This window comes from Ornithorhynchus anatinus, chromosome 12 (assembly GCF_004115215.2).
Source record: "Ornithorhynchus anatinus isolate Pmale09 chromosome 12, mOrnAna1.pri.v4, whole genome shotgun sequence".
Taxonomy (NCBI): Eukaryota; Metazoa; Chordata; class Mammalia; order Monotremata; family Ornithorhynchidae; genus Ornithorhynchus; species Ornithorhynchus anatinus.
In genome coordinates, this window is record NC_041739.1 from 17,502,545 (window position 1) to 17,530,100 (window position 27,556).

The 27,556-nt window shown below is 38.3% G+C and overlaps 1 protein-coding gene across 1 annotated transcript in view; it reads right to left on the minus strand.

The window, feature by feature from the left end:
- Positions 1–27,556, minus strand: part of GRIA2 (glutamate ionotropic receptor AMPA type subunit 2) — a 104,248-nt gene that overhangs the window by 45,748 nt on the left and 30,944 nt on the right. The window contains 4 exon segments of the mRNA XM_029076656.2: positions 5,298–5,459; positions 8,187–8,240; positions 11,164–11,360; positions 17,856–18,095. Coding sequence (XP_028932489.1) covers positions 5,298–5,459; positions 8,187–8,240; positions 11,164–11,360; positions 17,856–18,095 — 653 coding nt within the window.

Sequence of the window (27,556 nt, forward strand, 5' to 3'; positions counted from 1 at the left end):
ATTGAATGAATCTTTCCAGCCATTCATTCTCAGTCTCCTTCGCAGGCTCCTCCTCTGCCTCCCACCCCCTAACTGTGGGGGTCCCTCAAGGTTTACTTCTGGGTCCCCTTCTATTCTCCATCTACCCCTGCTCCTTTGGAGAACTCATTTGCTCCCATGGCTTCAACTACCACTTCTATGCAGATGATACCCAAATCTACATCTCCAGCCCTGATCTCTTTCTCTCTCTGCAATCTCGCATTTCCTCTTGCCTTCAAGACATCTCCACTTGGATGTCCTCCTATCACTTCCAGCTTAACATGTCCAAAACAGAACTCCTTATCTTCCTACCCAAACCCTGTTCTCCCCCTGACTTTCCCATCACTGTAGATGTCACCACCATCCTTTCTGTCTCACAAGTCCTTAACCTTGGCATTATCCTTGATTCTTCTCTTTCATTTAACCCACATATTCAGTACATTGCTAAATATTGTCAGTTCCACCTTCACAATATCACTAAAATCTGTCCTTTCTTCTAAATCCAAACTGCTACCACATTTATACAATCAGTCATCCTACACACCTGGATGATTGCATCAGCTTCCTTGCTGACCTCCCAGACTCATGTCTCTCCAATCCATACTTCACTCTGCTGCCCAGATCATTTTTTTTTCTAAAATGTTCAGAACATGTTTCCCCACTGAAAAAGCTCCAGTGGTTTCTCATCCACCTCCACATCAAACAAAAACTCCACACCATTGGCTTCTGTTCCCTCTTACCTCACCTCTCTACTCTCCTACTACAACCCAGCCCGCACATTCGCTCCTCTAAAACTAACCTTCTCACTGTGCCTTCATCTCATCTGTTTCACTGCCAACCCCTCATCTATGTCCCGTCTCTGGCTTGGACCACCTTTCCTCTTCAAATCCAACAGACAATTAGTGTCTCCCACTCAGAGCCTTATTGAAGGCACATCTCCTCCAAGAGTCTGAGCCCCTCTTTCCTCTTCTCCCACTTCCTGCTGTATTGCCCTGACTTGCTTCCTTTGCCCTCACCCCAGCAACCAGCACTTAGGTACATATCTGTAATGTATTTATTTATATTAATGTCTGTCTCTCCCCCACTCTAGGCTGTAAGCTCATTGTGGGCAAGGAATGTGTCTGTTTATTGTTGCACTATTCTCTCCTAAGCACTTAGTAAAGTGCTCTGCACACAGATAAGACTCGATAAATATGATTGAATGAATAGAAAGCAGGTTCATAATTAGGCTGAGGAGGAAGATGATGAATGAGACTCTAGGGCATATGCCCAGTTTCAAAGCCTATGTTATGAAAGTCATGGCTGTGGTTAAACTCCATACTATTATCAATCAATCAATGGTATTTATTGAGCACTTACTGTGTGCAGAACACTGTACTAAGCACTTGGAAGAGTGCAGTACAACAAATTAGAAGACATTCCCTGTCCACAGTGAGCTTACAATCAGTTATACAAATCAGCTGAAGATATTTCTCAAGGATATTTTGTGTTCTGTGAACATTTTGTCATTTTTATTCATGACAAACTTGCCAGTGATAGTCTGGCTTTCAGTAAGGACTTCTTTTCACTCTCCTCCCACTTCAGGCAGTGATAGAAAGTTTCAGAAAAACTACTGTTGAATTCAAAAGAAACAAATGGGATATATTTGAAAATGAATGTTTGCATGTGTTCTACATTAGAAAACTGGCAGAGCATACTTTTGTTTGGATGGGAAACAGGAAAGCCCACAGCACTGGAACTGCAATAAATCACCCTTCCAGGCAAGGGTAAAATGGTTTTGTGAAAAAAAAAATGCTGCAAGCAGCATGTACACATCTGTAGAGATATGACTCTTCAGCTCCTGTTTTTAGGGTTTTAAATATACCTTTTTTTTTAGTGCTTACTCTGTGCCAAGCACTGCTCTAAATACTGAGGTAGATACTAGATAATCAGGTTGGACACAGTATCTGCCCCACATGGTGCTCACAATAGGAGGGATTAAGATTTAATATCCATTTACTGATACAAAACTTGGGTACAGAAGTTAAGTGAATTTGCCCTAGGGTATCTAGCAGACAAGAGATAGAGCTTGGATTAAAACCTAGGCCCTCTGATTTCGAAGCCCATGCTCTTTCCACTGGGCCAGGCTCTTTGTGATCAGGTACTGTGTCCACCAACTCTATTTTATGGTACCCCCCTAACTCTTAATACATTGCTCTGCACACAATAAGCAGTCAATACATACCATTGGTTGGGTGACAGGAAAGATTAAACAGGAAGAATGGAGGTTAAAGCTCTTCCAACTATGAAAAGATACATGACCAATGTGCCCAGGGTCCAAAGGAATGGCAGAAAAAGCCCCCTCATTTTTAATATTCTACATGTGACTTTTAATTAAACAGGAGCTTTTGGCAGTCCAAAAAGGGAGTTCAGTTTACAGTCATTACTTTGGGCCAAATGATGGCCTGCATTTATTCATACAATAAATAGGATTCATGAAGCCAAGATTACATAACTTCCTCACAATTTTCCTGCTTTGTGAAGTGATTTTTTTCACCAGTGGAAAAAACAGTGAAATAAAATACAACTACTTCTGCCAGTGCAAGCACAAAATACAAGTCACCTTCAAGTACATTCTCATCTATCCTGTCCTATGCTTTATGTTCTCTGGGCGTCTGGAAACAAAGTTATGAGGCAACTGGGAAATAAAGACTACATCCAACATGGTGATTTTTACTGTTTCTCCTTTCCACCCAAAAGGGCAGAGACAAGCACGTAGATGGGCCCAGCAGAGAGTGAGAACTTCTTGACCTAACCCCTGGTGTTCATTCCCTCCATCCAAGTTTGTTCTTGACCATGAGGTTCAGCAGCAACTTTCAACTGCTGTTCAAAATTACCATCAAATGGACAAAGTGTCACAGCAGATGAGGATCAGAGTGAGTGGTTTCCCTAGCTTGCCCTGACATGGCTGGACCCACTTTCCTGCTATAGGCTGTGGATGACTGCAAAGCACACTGTGAAGAAAGGGATTCCCTGCAACATGAGGCAATCTGTACCTCTGCTCCAACTGCACTTGGGTTGGTAAGATTAGCAAGGAATCCTACATTCGTGGAAAAAACAGGTCCAACTCACATTCTTCTCCCAGACCTGAGCTTTCCTCTAGAATGTAAGGTCATTGTGCAAAGGGAACCTGTCTATTTATAGTTGTATTGTACTCTCCCCGGTGCTTAGTAGAGTGCTCTGCACACACTAAGTGCTCAAATATGACTGACTGACTTTCCTGAGTTAAAACAAGCTATCTTCAGGCTGGGTCAATTTTGGACATTCAACAGCCCAGGAGCTAATGGGGCTACATCCCTGGATGTATGAACACATAATGTCACACAGTCACACAGTGAAGTCATACACCATGTTTTATAGAAGTCCCTGTGGACACCCTTATGCTGAGTGCCCTGGAAAATTCAATTCTGAGATTACAACTTGTGTCGGACTAACAGCACACTTCCATCTTTCTGCCTTTAGTAAGAAGGACACCGAATGGCTATCTTTGTGAGATTCGTTAGCTGCCCTCTTTGAAAAGTGCTGGGTGGTCACCATCTTAGAAAGTTCCCACATGGCCATTCTCTGTCAGTCAATCATATTTGTCGAGCGCTTAATATGTTTAGAGCTTCGTACCAAGAGCTTGGGAGAATTCAAACATATCAATAAACAGACACATTCACTGCCTAAAGTGAGCTGACAGTCTAGATGGGGAAACAGACACCTCCTGCCTTGATACAACCCTGAACTTGCAGCACCCTGAGGATGTAGGTTACACCTTGCTTCCTCCATCTGAAGCCAGCTTTGCCTTCAGGCAACTAGAGTACTTTTTTAGTGCGCTAGAGCCGTAACAGCATCTTAGTGGCCTGGAAAAGTTACTGTAGCATTCCACCAGAGAGGAACTGGCATCCTGGCTCATACTCAACCCCCAAAAGCAATATGCTATCTTCAAATTCCTAGTTAATTTCACTTGATTTATTTTAAATATGCCAACGTTTATGCTTAACTACTTACACTATCCCTACCCTGCATTAATTTCGCAAAAACCACAACCTGATTGCTAACGCACTGTAAGGAAGAAAAAAATAATCCATCAAATAGAAAAGGATGAATAACATTTAGCTTTACCAGAGCCTTTGGCGGAACATCCTTTATAAATGAAAGATGTGTGCCCCCAGAATTATTTCCACTGGAAAACGTTTTGGGTTATATCTCCTGAATGACCAAGAAAAAAACTATTGCTCCATCATTCACTCGGAATGCCACTGGGCATTTTGATGCTAAAATTAGGGTTAAATATCTTTGAAAGATGCTAATTGCACCAGCTGTTAGCCATCTGTGTAGAAACTAACCCAATACAAGACACAATCATTTTTCTCTGATGCTTTACTCCCTGAGAAGAAAAGAAGTGTGCTAGGAATAAAAGGAAAGAAAAAAAAAATTGGGCCTACATGTAGACAGGTATATTGGTACATTATGAATGTTTATAATCAATGGTATCCACTGAGCACTATGCACACATACTTGTGCATACTTGTGTGTGCATGAATTCAGTAAATGGACCAGAGCTTCCTGATTAAAAAAAATCCAATTCCTAGGTACAAATCAAACATCATGGGAAGAGTTTAACTCCTTAGAGATCTATTAGACTCCCCTTAATATGCAGAAGCTGTCTTTTATTTTAAAAAAGGCATCTGAAAATTGATCCACCTCCCTACAGGACTAAACCACATCTGTATAACAGCATACGTGCTTCAGAACTTGATCTGCAACATGATTTACTTTGTGTATGGAGAAGTCATTTGAAAACAAAGCATTCGTGTCTTTCTCTTACCTGAATCTGAAACTAAGCTCCTTGTGGGCAGAAATCATGTCTATCAACTCTCTTGTACTGTACATTCTCCAGCACTTGATATATTGCACTTCACACAACACTCAATAAATACCTTTAACTGATTAATTGACCTTATGATTTTACAAAGCACATTCAGCTATGTTCTTAAAAGGAACTGGAATGATATCAAGAAACTTTCACTTGACCCCAGGTGACAGAATTTCTGTTCAACTCACTAAAAGTAGCAATAGTAACAGTATCTATTGAGTGCCCATTGAATGTCATGCATTGTAATAGAAAAATCAAAAGAGAACACAGATTATTTACCAGAATCCCAATATCATAACCTGTGCTTCCGTTTCTTTTTCTCACTTCCTTTTCTTGCCCAATCCTCTTCTCTCATCTCATGGATAAGCAAAATGCTAACCTTAATTGTACTGGTGTGTGCACCAGGGTATTCCTTTTCCTCCAACGTTGACCATCGCTGTACAAATTTGGACACCAGGGAATCTTCATAGTCTACTATCTGAAATCCTGAGACATTAGCTCCTCCAAATTGGATTTTTGATAAGTCTCCATCAGTAAATCCCTGGACACAGAACATATTTATGACAGTTTATCTATTGCAGATAATGCATTAAAATATACCACATCTTTTAGCATAGGTTTCTACTACAATAATCCCTGTACAAAACCAAAGATTTTCATTGGTAATCTAGCTCCAAATGTTGTATTGAATTCTTCTGTAAGGAAGCATACTCTCCAACTGCACAGGGGTACCAAAGTAAATATGAAACTAAATTAAGAAGGCCAATATGTCTGCTGGGAGATTGACTGACTCTGGTACGAGATGTCAAGCTGTAAACTAATTGAAGGTCTTCAGGGCAATTGTTGTAACCAATCTTCTACGAGACCCCGACCTACCACAGACCAACCTGCCATCAAACTTACTTAGTGTTTTTTTTAATCAGGCTCGCATGACAAATTCATTTAAACTCAAATGCAAGATAGGATCACAAGTAATAAGGTCCTGAAAAACAGTCAGTCTTGTGGAAATACGGCTTTGCTGGGTGAGACAAGGGAGAAAAATAGATAACATCCAAGCAACTCTTGTACATTAAGTTGTGGCTAGGAGAGAATCATAAACAAGGGTGACAGAATAAATAGTTCTCCATGATGAGCTTTGCTGATAGGATGTAAGAGAGAAGGGCAGGAGAAATGTTTTAAAGACCAGTGAAGCCTAGCCTTAGTTAATGTGGCAATGTGGCAAAGGGTTTTAGTTATGGATCTGGGGAGATAACCACACCATACAGGCATATTAGTGACGAGACTAACTATGATTGATTAAGGTAAACTCTAATACGAATACAGTACCATAAAAGCAAGAACAATCTTTATGTGGATTTGTACACAAGGAATTGTCTACTGAATATTGCTCTTTCCAGCAAATGGATAAACCCTCACTGTCAAAACTCTCTTTGTATATAAAAGACAAGGACAAACAGACAAAATGAAAATAAAAATTAGTAAGGTATTGCTGCAAAAGGAGTAGAATTTTAGAATTTGAGTGAGAGGAAACTGAAATTGCTCTAGTCACAGTACTCTGATAATTTTTGGTTTGCTTTAGAGTATTTATCCTTGTCTTTATGTTGTTTTAGTCTTTTATTATATCATTTCTCCTATGTATTTATCAACAATCACCCCCATACGCCGTATATTATTGATTTTGAGCTATTTGAGGGGCAGAGACTTTGTCTAAATCCAATCTGTGTATTCTGATCCAACACTTAGTACAATGTTCTGCACATGGCAATCACTTATATACTACTACTATTACTACATTGTGGAGTTTTACATATACGCTCACTAGAGATTAATTTTGAATAGGTATGTACAAGAAAAAATATGAGTCTTTCAGTGGTGAATCCATTTCATTCCACCCATTAGGCAAAACACCTATGGTCTCTTCCAAGAGTTTGTTGACTATACACAGAAAAAATAGCTTTTAAGTATTTTGAGCCTTTTATATATGACAGAGGTTTATGGTGCAAGCAATTTTTTCATCTGAATTTTACTGTCTCTAGTGATAGTTTTGTTTATATTATGTTTCTTCCTTAATAACAAAGTAAAAGAAGTTCATAGCTATATGTCTTATAACATTATTAGAAGCCACAAAACACTTAAGAGCTATGTCTAATTGTATGACTGGCCTATGGGAAAATAATAAGCATATGTCAATGGAGGTTTTAATGGTTTTAATATCTTTGAAGTTGGCACAACATTCTATTTAAGTTTCATGGAGCAGCTATACACGTGGAGACTTCATTTCTAATTTCTAACTTTGTTCATTATAAGTAAGGGATAGTTTTCTGTAGGTCCTGGGGAGCTTGCATCGAACTTGTGGAAAGGAACGTGATTCCCCTGTTAGCATGGCTCAGTGGAAAGAGCATGGGCTTGGGAGTCAGAGGTCATGGGTTCTAATTCCGGCTCTGCCACTTGTCGGCTGTGTGAATTTGGGAAAGTCACTTAAATTCTCTGGGCCTCAGTTTCCTCATCTGTAAAATGGGGATTAAGACTGTGAACCCCATGTGGGACAAACTAATTATCATGTATCCCCCACCCCAGCGCTTAGAACAGTGTTTGGCGCATAGTAAGCACTTAACAAATGCCATTGTTAGTATAACTATAATTATAGTGTGTATAAGCTTAGTATTTTGTGGAAAGAGCACATCTACTCTCCCTACCTCTTAAACTGTAAACCTCAGGAAGCACAGGGAATGTGTCCAATCTGGTTATCCTATATCTACCCCAATGCTTAACATAGAATGATTACTCAATAAATGACATAATCATCACCACCATCATCATCAACTAGATGAAAATGTGATGAAGAGGATTTGGGTGACACTATGTAAGTCCTACAATACTTTCTAGAGCAGTCCTCATCCTATTAATTTTTTTGCTTCTTAACACACACCTTAGGGCTCATTTCAAAATCTATTCCCATATTGATGTGATATGATGTAAAGCAGAGAAATTTTCCAGATCCAGTGGCTACCATGCACAGAAAAATAACTTTGAATATGTGAGTAAATTTAAGTTACAAGTGAATGATTTAAAAATATTTAAAAGGAATTTCTTAAAACAGAGAATTGAAATCTTTCATATATTTCCTGGAAAGCTATGAGATGTTAACCTCTACAAAACATAAAGAAAAATAAATTTTATATAAAAAAATTCAAACTTCATACAGACAAAATTCAGAATTGTGTCAAAATGTACATCCTAGAAAAGAATCAGTAATAAATTCACCTACCAGATTAGCAATGATATAATGGTACCCTTTCACGTGCTTTCCAATGGTAATAACCTGAAAAATAAAAAAATGATATTTTGTTAATATATATCAAATCAAGGTACTTCAACTTTTAATCTGTTTGATGAATTCTTAAAGAAAATCTTTTCATGGCTATGTCTAATCATGTCCCAGTTGGTTTCTTGGTAGCAAATATAACTCAGACATATTTTTGGTGGAAACCTTACTGAAAGATGTTTAAACAACCCTGAAACTGCATTCTGTTTCACAAAGAAATAGAAATGTTAACTTTGCACACTGGATTGTGCCACTCATGCTGGAAATGTTTTCTAGCTAAATAAGGATAAGAAAAGAGCACAAAAGTCATTTACCTAGATTCAGACCTCAAGAGACTGTATCCTAGAAAATTTGGGGACAGTGTCCTCTGGCCCCTCCTTGCACCCATCCTTGGCCACAACCCTTCCTCAGATAGATCCCTAGAACTGTGCAGACAGAATAAATTCCCTTTGCTCATTTATACAATTTTCTTCCAGATAAATAATTAGTATATTTTCCAAATTCTTAGTGTGCCCAACACTGTGCTAATCGCTCAAGTAGATGCAAGATTCAACATAAAAAACTCAGATCCCAGAGTCTCAGTGTAAGACAGAACATTGGCCATCATTGGCAATGAGAGGGATATAAGGATAGGCTTGGAATAGACCATGTAACCCTCCTTAGTAACTCTCCTTGGCAGCCATTAGAAAACTGGGCCAGAACTTTTGCTAATTCAGGAACTCCTCCCTGAGAGAATCATCACCATATTTGGAAGCTGAAATAACTCTTTGAGACCCTAGAACATTTTCAATACACTGAAACTGAGATTGGCTAAACATTACAGAGGAACTGATAGTGCACTCCTGAAAAAGGAAAATGGGACACAATAGAGCTCAGATTACATTCAGCAGGTCTTAAATGCAAATGTACCTTTGGTTGCCATACTTACTTATGGATGAATCTAGGAGTTCCAAAGGAATATGCTTTAAGCATGACTAAAGTGTATTCTGCCAAGCACCTGAGCTAATCCTTTCTTACTGAAAATTGGGATGAGATGGGGCAGGTTTAGCACAATATGGCAGTCTGACTCCAGGTTGTACAGAGAAAAAGGCTATGAGAAGTCATTACTCCTGCTCCTATTTGTACATTAAATCAAGAGACCAAGAAAATACATTATGCATTTCAAAATCAGCATTAGATCACACGCCTTGATAATCACTTTTGTGCTGTTAATTTTTCACCCATTTTTACACTTTCATCATCTCACCTGTCCTTCAAAATATATCTGTTAGTATGGAAACAACTAATAGAGAGAGCCTCCCATCCAACCCCTTTGTAAAAATAAATCATTTAAATGGAACCCCCAAATTGAGGGTTCAGACAAGACAAAGTTCTTGTCTGTCCGTCTCCCCCGATTAGACTGTAAGCCCGTCAAACGGCAGGGACTGTCTCTATCTGTTGCCAACTTGTTCATCCCAAGCGCTTAGTACAGTGCTCTGCACATAGTAAGCGCTCAATAAATACTATTGAATGAAATTGAGGATATTTGAATGTTTATGTGATAGAGCATCTGTTCATTATAAGACATTTTAAGCAGTGAACATTTCTTCTGCAGAAGGACCACATTTGTTGTGAAACAGTGGACTAGTGATATTTATTAAGTGCTTAGTTTGTGCTGTGCACTGTATGTTGTGGTGATTAAAAATAGGCATATTTGGGTGCTCTCCATTTACAAATGGGCTCAGGTTTCATACCAGAATTTCTTTGAAAAGAGAACATTCAAGTAACTGACTGTCACCATGAAACCACGATGAATTTCTGAGTTTCATATTTGCATTTGAGATCACAGGTTAAAAAGCAATTTGGTCTTGCTTTTCTGAGACTGATGAGACATCACTGAAATATACCCCTCTTTGCCATTCATAAAAGGGTTTCTTGCTCATGTTTGTTGACTTGCTTGTTGACTCAAAATTTCACAGTAGATCAGTTTGTGTCTTAGTTATGGATTTGTTAATATTTGTGTTTGTGGAATGCTTTAATTTGTTTAACAGTTTGCCATATAATTTAAAATCATTTATACTCCTTAGAACCTTATCTCTAAATATGTCATTTAATCTCTAAGACTAAAATTCTGAAAATATCACTGGAAAAATGTATCTGTCATGAAATTTGGCCACTTGGAAATTTCCCATCAAAATATTTTTAATGATTTAAGTAGAACATATACATATACATACACATAGCATGATTTATAATAATTTTATGCAAGAAGTCAATCTTCAATCTATCCTTTACCCAACTAGTCCTGCATATGCTTATGTGAAGTTGGTTCAAAAGAAGAGAAACCCCATACTCTTTTGGAGTGTTTAAATAATTTCCACATTAAAATTCAATTAATTACCTTAAACCACAAGGGATATTAAAACTGTTCCTTAGACCAATTTAACTTTAGATACTTTATTTAAAGAAAATAAAAGTAATGTAAGTAGCAAAAACATTAGTGAGACTAAATTGTACCTTTTTGCTACATATACCTTAATACCAGGAAAAGAAGTAGTGAATGAAGCACTTGTGAGAGATGCATTAAATGTTCAGTTGACTACCTGTAAATTACTTCATTCAGTGAAATAGTTGGAAAATGTGCAATTCACTGCTTTATTCTATATTTGATAAATGTACTCAATTGTTGGGTAATGTGTTACGTGGTCCACTAAATTTGAAGCATTAGCTACTGGGATTTTAATTGCTTGTCAAAGCCATAAGGACCGATCAGTATTATTGAAAAATATCCCATATTGCCACTAACACCACAGAAAAATTATTTGGTTAATGCCATGTAACATCACAAAGCAAAGAGCAATACTCTCTCAACACCAGCTAAAAGTGGTGAGACTGCCACAATATACCAAATATGGAAATGAACAAATTGAAAGTAACAAACCTGGTCTACAATGTCGTTGACCTTATCCCGTTCACAGTCCAGAATTACTCTCCTTTCCTTTTTTATCTCCAGATCTTGGAAAAGTGAACGGTAGGTTTCATCTTTCCTGTCATTGTTTATGTTCCCTACATTTATAGCAGTCACTTGCCATTTCTTTTCAGCAGCAGAATCCAGCACAGCTTGCAGGGTTGATAAGCCTGGGAAGGCAAAGAAAAATGATGACTGATAAAACATTGAATAATACAAGTTCATGCTTTGCTAATATATTTTAAAGCTGAACAGGTGTGTTTGTGAAACGTGAAAGATAACTGGATGAAGGTACTTTTCAGAAGGCAACAACTGCAGTCATGTTTGCATCTTTGTGAGTATTATTTGTAGAGATGGTATCTGCCTGGGAAACGGTTCATCTCATATCTGCAAACCACTGTACTTAGCATGGTACTTCTAACCTAGTGAGGTCATTTTTGAGAGAAAAAGGAATCGTATTTGATTTGCTGAAGCAACTGTGCATTTACATGAGACTCCCTTCCCTCTGATTTCTTTGAACTCTATGGAGATTTAATCGCATGAGTTTTGTTTCTGGGAATGACCGATTTACAATCATTGTTCAAATCTGATGCCATTGTCTTGGGAAGCCTAGCTACACTGTGGCCAAATTAGAATTCTATATAACTTCAAAGAGCTAAAGATGTTAGTCTAGCAGAGATAACTCTTGTATAGCCCATTATTTTTATAATTATACATTTTATATTATAGTCTATATCTTGCACATAACATAGCCCATATTATAGGTAAAAAATATCATGCAGGTAGCATTTATAACCAATAGAGACTATGGTATATAGAGTAGGAGGGAGGAAGAGGGGAGGGAAGGGAGGCAGGAAAGGAACTAAAGAAGGCAGCTACTAAGAATCTGAAGAGGATCATCTGCCATATTACTTTAGTGTTTTAATATTCCTAGCTTTAACCTATGGAACAAAAATGGATATGAGAAAATACACACTTTGGACACAAAATAACCCTTACAAACTACCATAGCAATCACCACAGCACTCTTTTTTACCCCTACTAAAAATGCTTGTTTATTAACAAAAAAGTATCCAAGCATGCTGTAAAGGTAAATACATTTCCAAAGGACATCATTAATCATTGCTCTCCATTAATCCTTTATTTTTAGGAGGTTTTAGTTATTTCTGTTCCTGTACACTTTGAGACATAACATTATAGTTAAATATTTTGAATGTAAGATTATTGACCCATTTTACATTCAAAATATTTAACTATAATGTTTATTATTTATGTCTCAAAATGTACAGATGCAGAAAGTACATGAAGGTAAGTTTGTTGTGGGCAGGGAATGTGTCTGTTTATTGTTGTAGTGTACTCTCCCCAGCACTTAGTGCACTAAATAAATACAACTGAAAGAATGAATGAGGTAGCCCACCCTAAAGTCCCAGCCATGAAGCTCAGCGTGCCTGGGAAACCTTACACTAAATTGTAAACTCTTGAGGGTAGGAATTATATCTACCATGTCAATCAACACTACTGGATTATACTCTCTCCAAGGCTTGGTACAGCATTATATACACAGTAAGCATTCAGTAAATACCACTGATAACCTCAATACTTGAGCATCCAAAGAGCACCATTTGACATCAATCTTTGAATCAGCCTTCTCATTGTTGAGTTCTCTGCCTTCATTCTTGCCCTTTTCCTGACCAAATTTCACTCTGCTCAGATCATTTTCCTCAAACATTTCTCCTCTCCTCAAAATTGCCTGTGCTTACTAATTCCTCTTCCCTAGAAGAAGAAACTCATGACCTTTGGCTTTACAGCACTCAGCTGTTTCTCTCCTTCATACTGACATACTCTTGTTTCCCACTGCATTCTAGTTTGTATTCTTCATTCTTCTTAAGCCAATTCCCCCTACCCTATTCTCATCTCTCTCATCACCAACACCTTTATCACATCTTTCTCTCCTACCTGAAACCCCCTCCCACTTCAAAATCCTCCTTCAGGTGGCATTCCCCAATTAAGTTCTTCTCTCCTCTAGTTACAGCCTCTCACTAAATCACCTGAGGATTTCTGTGATACCTAAGCAGTTGGGAACGCATAATCTCCCAGAGCAGGTGTGTACATATCATACATACCCTATGTCTAACATATGTTAGTTTCCTATTGTATGGAATTGATTCTCTTCCCCCTTAGAATGCAAACTTTTTGAGAGCAAAGACCAAGTCTACTACTAACTTTGTTGTACTCTACTAAGTACTAAGTACAGTGTTCTACACATAATTGATGCTCAATAAATACTGACATTGACTGATTGATTAATCACACCATGATGAACTCTTAACAAGCTCCACATCACCAGATTTCTAAGCAGACTGTAGGCATTTTACCCACTATTAAATCCACCTTAACCATGTCATCATTCTGTGTGCTCCATTTTATATTATAAATTATCACAATTTCTCAATTGCAATTTTAGCCCAAACTCCTGCTTTCATTCACCAGTATGCCCAGTGCAGTGTTCACAGCTTTCATTTACAGCTGTGGCTTACAATTTTGAAGATTGCCTGAGATCATTTTAGAAGCACTATAAAGACAATGAAATATGGAAAGTAATTTGTTAATGGATTGCAGTAAGTGATCATTTTGAAACTAAGTTCTTGGCAGTCCACCTTATCAATGAACATGATAATGTGGCAGACTTTATGGCAATGAATGGCAAACTTTCAAGCCAATGAATTCCATAGGCACCAAAATCCCCCTTGACCAGTGATGAGACATTGTTAAGCTAAAGACTGTAGTGATTACAGATATTTAATTTGTAACATGCCAAATTAGCGAAAGCAACATACATTTATAAAGAAGCTAAACATCCTTCGGACAGTGAATTTTTAATCATGATTTGGTTTAAAGTGTTGACACTGCATTATTAAATTATACACCGAGGCCAAAAATAGTGGATCCATAATTATTTGGTATTGTCTGAGATTACTCAAATAGAACAATCAATTTTTTTTTAAGGATTACAAACATTGGCATAGAATTGTCTTTCTAATACAATCAAGCTCACAATTTAGAGTGTAAGACTTTAGAGGACAAGAACTGTCTTTATAACTAGAGCTGAATTTACAATAAATAATGCGAGCTCTCATATTAATTATTAATCCATCAGAAGTCTGTCAGGTACTGTACTCAGCAAGTACAACTCCTTTTTCTATTATTTATTTTTACTATTAACAAACTTCTCTCTTCCAATAGTGCAGGCAACTGTGTTGGGATTTTATTATCAATTTTCTCATCATCCTTACATTTTCATGAGCTCAAAGAACTAAAAGGTTATGTTTTACTTTGTGATTTAAGACAGGACTGAGAAAACCATATATTTCTCCACATAACATTTTTGAATAAAACAGAAAAGACACTCCCACCTACTAAAGGAAATAAAAAGCTGAATATGAAGAAAGATTCAAGATGGAAAGAAAGCATTCCAGACAATGAGTTCAACTGTAATTCCCCCTTTGTTAGAATTCTAATGAAGCTAGTTCAGATATAAATTAGAGCGGGTGGACAATTTTAATGTCCTAATCCAAATCTTTTAAAGGCTACTTGAGAACTCATTTGTAATTCCATCAGACAGTCATTTTTAAGATTTTACTCTGCTGTTAGTTATGTGCCTTCATTTTATGTCCTTCTTGTGACACTCACACTTGAACCCAATTTAGTTTTGAATAATATAAGGACTTGAGGTTAGCTCATTACTTCTTACAGAATACAAAATACTAATGTTTCATTATTTCAACTTCTCTACATCCTTGACCCCAAATCCCACTTCTTTCCCAGATAGATAAATCTACCCATCTTCCCTTCAACATTCTTCAACAGCCTCGATTACAGTGATATTTCTCACCTTGTCAACTCTCAAATATACTGATTCAGACAATCATTCCTTGAATGAGTAGGAGATAAATAGAGGCTAAAAGAAATGACATGGTGTTGTCACAATCAAGACAGCTTCAAAAATAGACTCTGCATGTCAGTACCCTGTCACTAATTTCCAAGATTCCAAGGTTTTTGAGGCCCTTATCTCTAAATGCCTCAGAAGAACTGAAAGGGAAGCTTGGCAAGGAGGATTTCAGCAAATGGGGAGCTGAATAAGTACCAGTAAAACTTCAGGCAACTGCTTTAGAATAATTCATCATGTTGATAGCACTGCTTGCTCTAAATGGTTCCATATTTTTCCCATGAGAATAGCAAACCTCTTTTCCTAAAGCAGGAAGAAAGGTATAGAGCTAAACATTTACATTCAGCTGGTTATGTGCTGAACTGAGTGTCTTTTAAATGGAATGTTATCAGTGCCAGCACTTGGAGGCCCCGGAAACGCAGTTGGCAGCTCAATATAAACCACTGATTGATTGAGTGAGTGAGTGAAGTGCCTTCCTACAAATTCAGAATCTTGGGCAGTTTGTGCGTACATGCTATGAATGAGAATTGTTAGACTTTTTCATTGCTTTTTAACCTTGCAGGGTAACCAGTCAGTCAGTTGTATTAAGTGAGCACTTACTGTGTACAGTACTGTACTTAGCACTTTTGAGAGTATAATACAACAAAATAATAGACACATTCCCTGCCCACAATGGGCAGCCTACAGTCTACCAGCCTCTACAGTCTAGAGAACCAGACATCCTATGTCAGGTGGCCAGATTCACTTCCAAGTGTCAACAATTCCAGGAAGCAAGGAATCAAAGGAGGCTTGATACAAGGTTTGATAGTAGGTTACCCTGAATCTTGGCCTAGTGGAAAGAGTTCAGGACTGGCAATCAGGAGACCTGAGTTCTAAACCAGCTCCACCAACTGTGTGACCTTGGGCAAGTCACTTAACTTCTCTATGTCTCAATGTCCTCATCAGAAAAATGGCAACTAAATATATCTGCTCCTTCTCCCTTAGACAAAGAACCCTGGTTGGGACAGGGATTCTATCGGATTTATATTGTATCTAACCCAGTGCTCACCACAGTGAATAGAATTTCTATAAAGATCTCTATACTCTATTTCCCTTATTTGTAATTTATTTCTATGTCTGTCATCCCCTTAACACTATAAGCTCCTTGTGGGCAGGAAGAGTGTCTACCAAATCTATTATATTGCACTTTCCCAAGTGCTTATTACAGTGCTCTGCACACAGTAAGTGTTCAATAAATGCCACTGATTGGCACATAGTAAATGTTTACTATTATGATTATTGTTACTCTGCCTGGCCTCACATCATAACTGAACTGTCCTAGACTTCAACAAGGTGACTAATGGGGGAGGAAAAATAAATAAAGCTATTGTTCTATGTAGAGCAAGGTATTTATGTGCTTCACCTACATGGACACTTTCATCATCCGGAAAACTGTGTCTGACTACTTGCAGACACTTCTGGTTTTCTCTCTTAGTTGGTATCTTCTGTCTCTATTAATTAAAATCTGCATAAAACAGGTCTAATTTGATTCCTATTTTCCCAGAATCAAGGATATGTTCTTACCTGTAGAAGGGCAATATCTTCTAAACTCTGAGTTCTGTATCCTTTAAGAAAAGTTATTCACTCCACATTTAACAATACAACTGATATTTCTCAAATACACAAAATTCAAATATAGAAGATTAGCTTTATACCCATGGAGCAAAAAGGGGGAAAGCAAAGAAATATTCCCCTGCTATCACTCCACTAGAAAACAGGCTTCAATAAATACAGTCTACCATAAATTCCCAAGCAAACTTCTTTAGATTCACAAAATTCTGTGTGTGTGCATTCACAATTCAGCACCTGCAGTGGGTTATCTGGAAAGATTTTCAGACATTCAACTGGGAAGGAAAGGTGTGTGGAGGCGGGGGTGGGCAGGGAGAGACAGAAAGGAAAGGGAGAGGCTCAAAGGATTCTAGAATATGTAGGCTTTTGGCCTCTGGGAAACATAGTTCAGGAACAGGCATTTGTTGAATAGATTTCCCACTTCTCTTAGTCCTTAGATTTAAGTTCTACCTTCAATAGGACCTGAATTGTTTCACAATCATCCTCTTTCAATATTAACCAGCTGCATCTAGCACATCTCCTACACATTTCTCTTCATTAACATTGCTATTACATCCCTATTACAGTCCTCTAGACTATAAAGTCATTATGGGGAGGGACTGTGTCTACCAACTCTGTTGAAATATAATCTCCCAAGTGCTTAGTACAGTGATCTGCACAGAGCAAGCACTAAATACTATTGATTGATCAATTGATGGATCGGTGATGTCAGATAAAAACTGATACTAGGCATGGCAAATTACTCACAGAACATGTAACCTCTGTATCTGCTTAATGAAGGAAATTGAATGTGACATTTCCCTAGTTATTTAAATAAATAAATCATTCTGGGTGAATACATGTTGACTTCATTCTGATTGCTTTCATTTTATTATAGAAAGCAAAAAAAATGTGTCCAGTTAGCTTTTGTTCTGTATTCACAGGGCTGATAAATGCTTTCATCTTTTGAGCGTATAGCTAACCATACCATAGTGGTACCATTTTATAACACAGATGATGGATTTTATCTCAAGACTGAACACAAGAACACCAATCCAATATTTCTATAATGAAAAGTTACTTGAATGAAAGAGGTAGCATTGTGTGAAGAGATAAATAGGATGCCTCTTACCTCTGTCACTGTCATAGAGGTATGCAAACTTGTCCCACTGATAGTATTCAATCAAGCTAAGAAGTGCTCCTTTGAGGTCAGGTCTCATTTGAATGACAAATGGGTGGGTTCCATCTGTTGGGAAGCTGGGGGTGATGAAGGAGACATGAAGAGTTCCACAAAACGATGTGATGGTATTAACGGATTTCTTGTCATAAAATCCAAAAATGGCATAGACTCCTCTTGAAAATTGGGAGCAGACTAGAAAAGAAAGGAGAAAGTGGAAATATGAGATTTCCATGTATTTACATTAAATTATAAAATACTTGAGTGTGAGGACTTTGTTTTTTCTTATTTTAAAATGCTCTGATCATTGAACACCACAGGTTGCATAGATTCCATGAATCCTATTAAGCTTGTTGGTGACAACATCTGGGTTTTTCATACATACATCCAATCTGGAGAAAGCTATTCATTGTGTCATAGAAATATATCTATTATGCGATTAATCCAAAATGCTCTTGTGAACAACAACTAAAATCCTTCTCTACACCTGAAGTCAACACCATTCATTTAGAATACACTTCATTCTGTGAAATTCTTAGTGTTTAAAAAATGTTATGGTGCTAATCTCACAAAATCCCCATAGATCATTATTTCTGTTGTCTATACAAAGAAACTAGAGCACTGAAAATAAAGAAATTTAAGGTTGTACAGTTAGGCAGCACTAAGAACCCAGGTTTTAAATACTAATCCACGGTCCTTTACAGTGAGCTCTAACAACTGCTTCCCTAATGTTCTACTCTTACAGACATAGGTATCACCATAACTCACACCTTGCGATCCAACATAGGGACTCACAAATAAAAATCCACAACAAATAGTTGTATCAAGATATTATTCACCTGAAGCCAACCTGTCTTTAATTATCTAAATCACCTAAGGTAACAGAAAAAATAAATAATTAAAAAAAAATCAGACTTTCCACTACATCCTCCATGATTTTCAACCATAATCAGCTGTTCCATTCTTTGGAGTCTTTGAGAATTTCCATATTTAGATAGTTGGATTTTCATTTTAATTTCTTCGATTTGTTTTCAGACCCTCGTGGATGGTAGCGGAGCTAAAATTAAAGTCCAGATATTCTGAGTTCTCAGACCAGTAGTTTTCCTGCTAGACCAATTCTTCAGCCCTAAAATTAGAGTAATGACAATAAAGTCTCCCATCACAAAGGATGGATGACCTTCAGTCAAGAACCAAGCCCCTTGAGACCAAGCAACTTGCAAAGAGATGATGGAGAGGGTGGTTTATACAATGCCAGTCATATTCTTGTCTCTGCCCATCATGTTCCAGCTAAGGCAGTGGATATAACAAGTGAGTAAGGCAGACATAGATGTAGTCGGCTGTAAAGTTCACAGGAGGAGTTTGCATCCACAACTCAGCACACAGTAAATGCTCAATAAATACCACTGATTGGTGGATTTATACCAATTTTGTGATAGACCATCATTAAACAGTAGCTGAAGGTTTGTTTACCAAAAGATAGGATAGAAACGTTAATTAAATGGAAATAAAATCTACAAGTGTTACTTCTCTAGTGATATTAAACAACCTATTAATATTAAACATATTAAGCTAGGTCTTAACCTAGTTCTTCCATTCTTCCACCCCACACCCTCAATCTTCTTCTCTTCAGGGACTGTCTTTAGAAGGACCAATTTGGTATTTATCCATTAGGAACACTATCATACCCAACAATCCATTCTAAACAGTCACTAAACAGGCAATGATTTGTCTGTAAAAACTACTAGTGAGACTGATTGATACGAGTGTCTTCTGGAGGCAGACTGGATATCTTATTACCCAGCTTCTGAGTCATCTAGCCTTTGGGGATTGTTTAATCATTTTCCTTGGTATTTACTTTCATGCCTTTTCTGTAGTTTCAATGCTATAATATACCTCTGGGATTTATTATAATGAATATATGATACATATTTTTCTTAAATCCCCTGTTGTCCTTCAGGCATTTGTGATTCTTCTAAGTCAATTTTGTGCCAGTAAACAGCAGTGACTATTGTTTTTGCTTTTTTTCATATCTGTTAATATTGTATCAGCAAGTTCTTAGCTTGTATGCCATGCTTATTTTCTCTATTAACCCAGGCAGATCTTAAACAAACTTGAATATGTTTGATGATAAACATTATATCCTTCATGCAAGATTCCCCCTAAAATTATCTTTTATTATTAATCTCTCTAGATATGCACTCCAGTTGTCTCCAATATGTAAGTATCCTAGAAAGGCTTTAGAAATTCATTACAAGTCCACATTCATTCAATTGTATTTACTGAGCACTTACTGTTTGCAGAGCACTTTAAGAGCTTGGGAGAGTACAGTACAATAATAGACACATTCCCTGCCCACAATGAGTTTACAGTCTCATGCAACATGGAATTGGATGGATAATTCTCTGTGGGCCACCTTCTTATCATTTCTTCAACTGTCTTGACCTCACAGTTAAACATTCTGTAGAATTAGCAGGGAATTTCTTAAAGACATAGTAATTTTCTCTTCATCTCTTACACCACATATTTCATCAGTGGTGTCAGCAGCATCAGCACGATTGATAAAGGATGCTACTCTTTTATTGAACATTAAAACTACCCACCTTCTCAGCAGTCATGTCCTATCTTTATTCTAAGGAGGTCATTTTGAAAATCACTTCTTCTTATCTTAATACCTTGAAAATTTTGTCACTTAGGCACACTTCATTACTCTGAATGGGTTGTGAGCTGTGTGGCCTTGTGCGTGTACTGAAAGACAATGAGGGCTTTAATATCGATATCTCATTTTGTTTCCCTGTCACAGAGTTTACCAGGGCACACTCTTAAAACAACGAGTGGCCAAGAGATACATGCTTCTAATTCAGAGGCTCCTTAGCTTTGTATCGGTGAATGGCCTTAATAAACACCATGCATCAAACACAGTATGAAGTGTTATGGTAAATTCAAGATAACCAGGTCCCCTATGGGACTCACAGTCTAATTAGGAATGAGCAGAAGTACTAAATCCCCATTTTGCAGATGAGGGAACTGAGGGACAGAGAAAAGAAGTGAGTTGCCCCAGATCACACAGGAGGTAAATGGCAGAGTCAGGATAAGAACCCAGCTCCTTCTGACTCCCAGGCCTTAAATAATCCATTAATCAATCTATAGTATTTATTCAGAGTTTTATGTGTGCAGAACACTAAACCATGCTAAAAACCTGGGAGAGTACAATACAGTTAGAAGACATAGTCCCCATCGTCAGAAGAGCTTGCAGTCTAGTGAAGAGACAGATACTTAAGTAAATTACAATAGGAGAAGTAGAATATGTAATGTCATGGTATGCAAAGAGTGCGACTAGCAATTCTGCTTTATTGGAGTCTCCTAAGCACTTAGTACAGGGTTCTGCATGCAGTAAGCACTTGATACCATTTATGATGATACTGATATAAGATTTATACATAAATGCTTGGGGGAGCCCTGCAGCTCTTTATTTCAACAACCCTACTTCTTCTCACTGACACTGGGATCAAACACTATTATTTTTGGAAAAATGAAACACAAAGAGGAAAGACTCTTAATGGTGGCCTTGTAAAAAGGTTATTTACCACTTTATCTTGAATTAGTCTCTTTTCTTTGCACTCCAACTTCAACAGTTTAAAGGCATATAAATTTCTTTTTAATCAAGTTGTGTTTTCACCTTGAGGATTATTAAACATTGCTTGGGCCCCTGAAGGTACTGAAGAAGAACATTCTTCTCAGGAGGTCTTTCAAAATGAAAGATTCTCATAAGCCTAGAATGGTTTTTGTATGCCCAGGCCTGAAGGGAGGGGCATGATGACTGGAAATCCTCTCAAGGTGCCTTTAAATCCTACAGTACTAATGTCAGAAAGTTCTAGAATAATCAAAATAATTGTGACAATTGGTAAATATGTGCCAAGCACCCTACTAAGCACTGGGGTTGATACAATATACTTATATTGGACCCAAGAATTGACCCATATGGGGCTCATATATACTTATATTGACCCAAGAAGGAGGGAGAAAAGGCATTTTATCTCCATTTTCCAGATGAGGTAGCTTAAGCAAAAAGAAGTTAAGTGACTTGCCAAAGGTCAAACATCAGGCAAATGACAGAGTTGTAGAAACTAGGTCCTCTGACTCCCAGGCCTGTGCTCTTTATAGTAAATAAATCAAGCTGCTTCTAAAAACACAGGTTAACAATGTGTGGGTCAGCATGGACCACAATTTTTAGGAAAGTGCAAGAGCAGAAGCAACAGGAAAGAAACAAAGACAGATACTAGCTTTCATTGGTCTTCATAATTTAAATTTTTAATGCCAGGTTTAAGAAACTCAGCAAAAACAGGACTTTTGGAAGGGCACTTTAGGTCAAGTAGAAAAATGGATAATCCCTTAAAGGCAAAGAACTTGCTTATTTTTTTTGTTTCTCTCCCCACCCCTGCTATGTACCAGTGACAATACTGATCTCCATACCCCTGGAACAGGAATTTCTTCTGACTCTTTTGGCCCCTCGCTCAATTAATGTAGCAGATTCAAAATCATTTAGAAATAGTTTCACTTTTCTCTCTTTTCAGTTCTCCACAGCCTGCCTGAAATATGGTACTGTTTCATTAGGGGAATCATCACGATCATCATATTATTTCAGTAGAATGTTAAATATTCAGAGTATTTTCTATTAACTCAGTAATGGTCCAATTAAACACTGTCCAGCCCTCAATTTTCTTTCTATTGAAGAGAAAACTCAGGATAAGCATTTAGTTGTCCTTTTATTTGTACTTCCCATTACACAAGGAGCCATTCAATGGAAGAGCAGAAGAGTAATGGCCCAACCTAATAACCTGTTGAATGCCACCTTTAAAACCATAGGGGAAAGGTTCAGGTTCTCCTTTCCCTTCACTCACACAGTAAGACACTTTCCACTGGAATGGAACCTCCTACCCTAGAAGCTTAACCAACATTCAAACAACAGATGGAGAAGACAAACAGTAATACCAGAAGTGAACATTCTGAATCTGAGATGGGAGAATGATTTAATAATGGTATTTGTTAAGCACTTACTATGTGCACGGGTTCTAAATACTGAGGTAGATACAAGATAATCAGGTTGGACACAGTTCCTGTCCAAAAATGGAGTTCACAGTCAATCCCCATTTTACTGATGAGATAACTGAGGCATAGAGAAGTTAAGTGAGTAGCCCAAGGTCACACAGCAGATAAGTGGCAGAGTCAGAATTAGAACCATGTCCTCTGATTCCCCAGCCCGGGGTCTTGCCACATTGGTTGGTTTACGAAGGTGTCTGGGCATCCTATCAGTTCTACCAATCCCGAAACAAAGGGTCCAACATTGTGCCACCTCACATGCAGCCCTACTGGTGCCTGCTGATAGGTTCTATGGGAGAAGGGAGATCAATCATATTACTGAGCACTTACTATCTGGAGAGTCCTGTATTTAGTGCTTGAGAGTATAATTTAAAAGAGTTGGTAAATACGTTCCCTGACCATAATGAGTTTACATTCTAGAGGGAACTTACAGTTCAGAGGGGAACCACACATATGTAGAGAAGAGGTCTGTTTCCCTCCCATCAAAGCAGGAAAGCAGCACAAACCAAAGCTTCTCTGTAGTAGCTCCTCAGGAGGATTCATACTGGGCCTCAGGCAGCACAAACACTCCTTAAGAGGTATTAAAGATCCACTTCAGTTTGTGTCACTTCCCTTTTGAGGATAAGGAAAAGGACACCCCCCATCCACCTGGCACGTTTGCACATTTGCCTGGCAGTGGCTAAGTTAGCATCTGCAGCTCTTTTTAAGGAGCTGGAGGAGCCCCAGCTGTGGCACAACAGAGTAGGGTCAGCCCTGCCTCAGGTGTCAGTTCCAGGTTAACCTACACATGCTTCAGTTTGGGAGGAAAGCATGTACATGTCCACAGTCTTTTAATAGTATTTGTTAAGCACTTATTATGTGCCAGGCACTGTACTAAACACTAGGGTAGATACAAGCTAATCAGGTTGGAAACAGCCCATGTCCCACATGAGGTTCCCAGTATTAATCCACATTTTACACATGGAGTAACTTGCATCTACCAGCACTTAGTGCTTGGCATGTAGCAAGCACTTAATCATTATTATCATTTTTATCTTGTATTTATCCCAATACTTAGTTCAGTGTCTGGCACAAAATTAGTGCTTAGCAAATACCATTAAAGGAAAAAGCCAATGCTCAGGCTGCTCCATAGACCAACCTCTTTGATCTTATGTGCCCTACCAGTTTCTTCTCTTCTAGGCAATTTCCCAATATGTGAACTACTTCTTTCCTTCAACTTATGCTTAAAATAATTTGTCTATACTATGGATGATTATATGATCATGTTTGTATTTATACTCATTATATGCACTGCCTCCCCTATTATGTAATAAGATAATCAAACAATAGGCAAAGAATCAAGTCAGATGTCTAGAATGCGTAGTATTTTGTATTATTCCAGACTCATGGCATACATGATAGAGAACAGGTCAGAATCATATCCATCATCACTGGTGTTTGAGTTCTTACTGTGTGCAGAGGATTGTACTAAGTGTTTGGGAGAGTTCAATACAAAACAGTGGATAGACATGTTCCCTAACCACGACAAGTTTACAGTCTAGAGGCTTTTGAGGCTATATGAGGTTCTTGACACTCAATAACCTTTAATAGTAACAATAGTATTTATTAAGCACTTATCATATGCAAAGCACTGTACTAAGCGCTGGCAAAGAATACACAAGTGGGAATTTGAATCTCAATGATATAGCCTTTCATTCAGACTCTTTCCCACTTTTGAAGACATCACACCTGTGGTCAGAGTTATTTAAAAAGACCATTCATTCATTCAATAGTATTTATTGAGTGCTTACTATGTGCAGAGCACTGTACTAAGCGCTTGGAATGTACAAATCGGCAACAGATACAGTCCCTGCCCATTGACAGGCTTACAGTTTAATCGACCAAGCACCTAAACCTGAAATGGCGTACTGCTGATATCTTCAAGCACAGAAAGGACCCAAGGCATGAGAAGCAACATGGTATAGTGGATAAATAGAGGTCTATTTATGGCTGCTGAGTCAGCATGGTTGTCCAGATGGGAAACTCCTCCACCACAGCCTGGCTGTTCGCATCAGAGCTAGAGCTCCCCTGCCCGAGCCATTCCTCTCACCATTTGCGTACAGCAGGATTGAGTGGGAATCGATTACAGCCCTGTGGAAATCACTTTTTAATACTATTAAATAATAATAACCGTGGTATTGGTAAAGTACATACTACGTGCCATGCACTGCATTAAGGGTTGGGGTAGATACAATATGATCAGGTGAGACCCAGTCCCTGTTTCATACAATGAAAACAGGTATTGAATACCTATTTCATAGATGAGCAAACTGAGGCACAGGGAAGCTAAATGACTTGCCCAAGGTCACAAACAGGCAAGTGGCAGAGCCCAGAATTAGCACCCAAGTGGACTTTAAATGCATAAGTTAAACAAATTGTCCCCCTATAAAATGCAGTCCCAATTTACAAAAATTAGGCATGGCCCGGGATCAGAGGCCAGGTCATCGGATTCTCAGGTCCTTGCTTTTGACACTACGTCACATTGTTTCACTGATTCACTGTTTTTTTTTTGTTTTACCCAATCTGTGCAAAGAATTCTAAATCTGAATCCCTAGCTATTGGTTTTTGAATCACGATTTACCACACTTAGAATAAAAAGAAAAATTGTGGAATTAAATCCGACACTAGCCTCTGTTCTGCACAATGCCAAACAATCTCTTTAGGACTTTAAGAAAACACACACTGCCATTTCTGGATTTCAAGTTTTTACTGCACTGTTCTAAAAATCTCCCTACTGGCCTGAAAAAGTAAATAAGACTCCCTCTTTTTCTCCCAGGTTAAAAGATAACCTATATATCTTGGTGGAATTACTTAAACTTCCAAACAGAATGCACATCTCAAGCCTGGGCAATGTATATTGTTTGAAAAATGACAACTCTTCCATGAAAACATCGAGTTCACCTACCCAAACCATGTATAAAATAATGGATGAGTTGTGTGACGTAGCACTGTACTGTGGATTCTTTTGCTTGGAAAATGTGGGCAGCTGTTGTCAAATGATGGAGTACCTTAGATAGAACTATAACTCTGACTTACTGGGGGCTATCTGAAAGACATTTTTATTCCCATAAGGGAGATTTATTTTCCTGTCCTAGAGTCTATGAAGACAGACAGGGCTGGATTCATGCAAGTGCTCTTAGAGGCTAAGTCCAGGGCCCCGGGTTTAGAGGGGCCTGGGTGACCCCCCAAATCGAGCATCCTCTCTACTTTTTCTTTTTTTAATGGAATGTGTTGAAACTTTACTATGTGCCAGGCACTCTATTAAGCACTGGCGGTAGATACAAGCTAATGAGGTTGGACACGGTTCACGTCCCACATGGGCTCACAGTCTTAACCTCCATTTTATACATGAAGTAACTGAGGAATAGAGACATTAAGTGATTCTTACCAGGTCACACAGCAGATAGGTGCCGAAATCAGGATTAGAACCCAGGTCCTCTGACTCCCTGGTCTGTGCATTATCCCCTATACCATGCTGCTTCCCATATCCCAGCCTCAATGTGGGCAGGGAATGTTTCAACCAGCTGTTATATTGTACTCTCCCAAGCACTTAGTATGGTATTCTGCACAGAGTAAGTGCCTAATAAATATGTTTGATTGATAGGATTGATCATACTGCTTGGGGCTTTATGAAGATGGTGTTCTTACTAAAATATTAGGCCACAAGGTAGCTCCAGGCTTGGTGTCTGGGTCTTAAAGGGGATGCTACCCATAAACTGCACAGAATGGAGCAGCAAGATGGAGGATTTGACCCCAGAGAGTCCTGGTTCCTTGAAAGACCTTTCTTTCTTCTTCCTTTAAAATTATTTCTACTCTTTTTCTCAGCTGTTTCACTCTCCACCTTCAGAAATAATGAGTAACACATACTAAACACTTGGGCCAATAATCCTCCCGCCCCCAAACCCTCCTCCGTTTCCCCTCAACCCAGCTCTCCATCTCTGCCTCCAAGAGGAATCTTATGGCTTCTGTGAGTTGGGGAAGGACACTAACAAAGGCAGGGAAAGTGGATCAGGTGTTTAAGAGGCAATTTGTGGATATGACATTTAAGAGGCAATTTGGGGATTGAATGTGGAGAGATAGAAGTTTTCAGTGCAAAGGTGAGTGGAGGTGGAGTGGGAGGCATTCAAGAGCAGAAGCAGAGCAAGACCTCACAGAGGTCACATTTGGGACTTTTGAATTAGACCTGCTAGAAAGCAGCAGAATTAGCAGATTTAATTTTGTTTCATTTCTTTCCACTACCCACTTTCTGGCAAAGATCATTACTTTCTGGTAATGATATGACCATAAGATTGGCAGTGAGGAGAAAAATCAAAGATTTGAAAATCATGCAAAGTGCCAAATGTGCATATGTTTTTTCATATTTATCAATTGCTAAGGTGCACTGAAATTAAACAAGTTACACTAGCGGATAGAGCACAGGCCTGGGAGTCAGAAGAAACCTGGTTCTAATCCAGGCTCTGCCACTTGTCTGCTGTGTGACTTTGTGCAAGTCTCTCAACTTCTCTGTGTCTCAGTTCCCT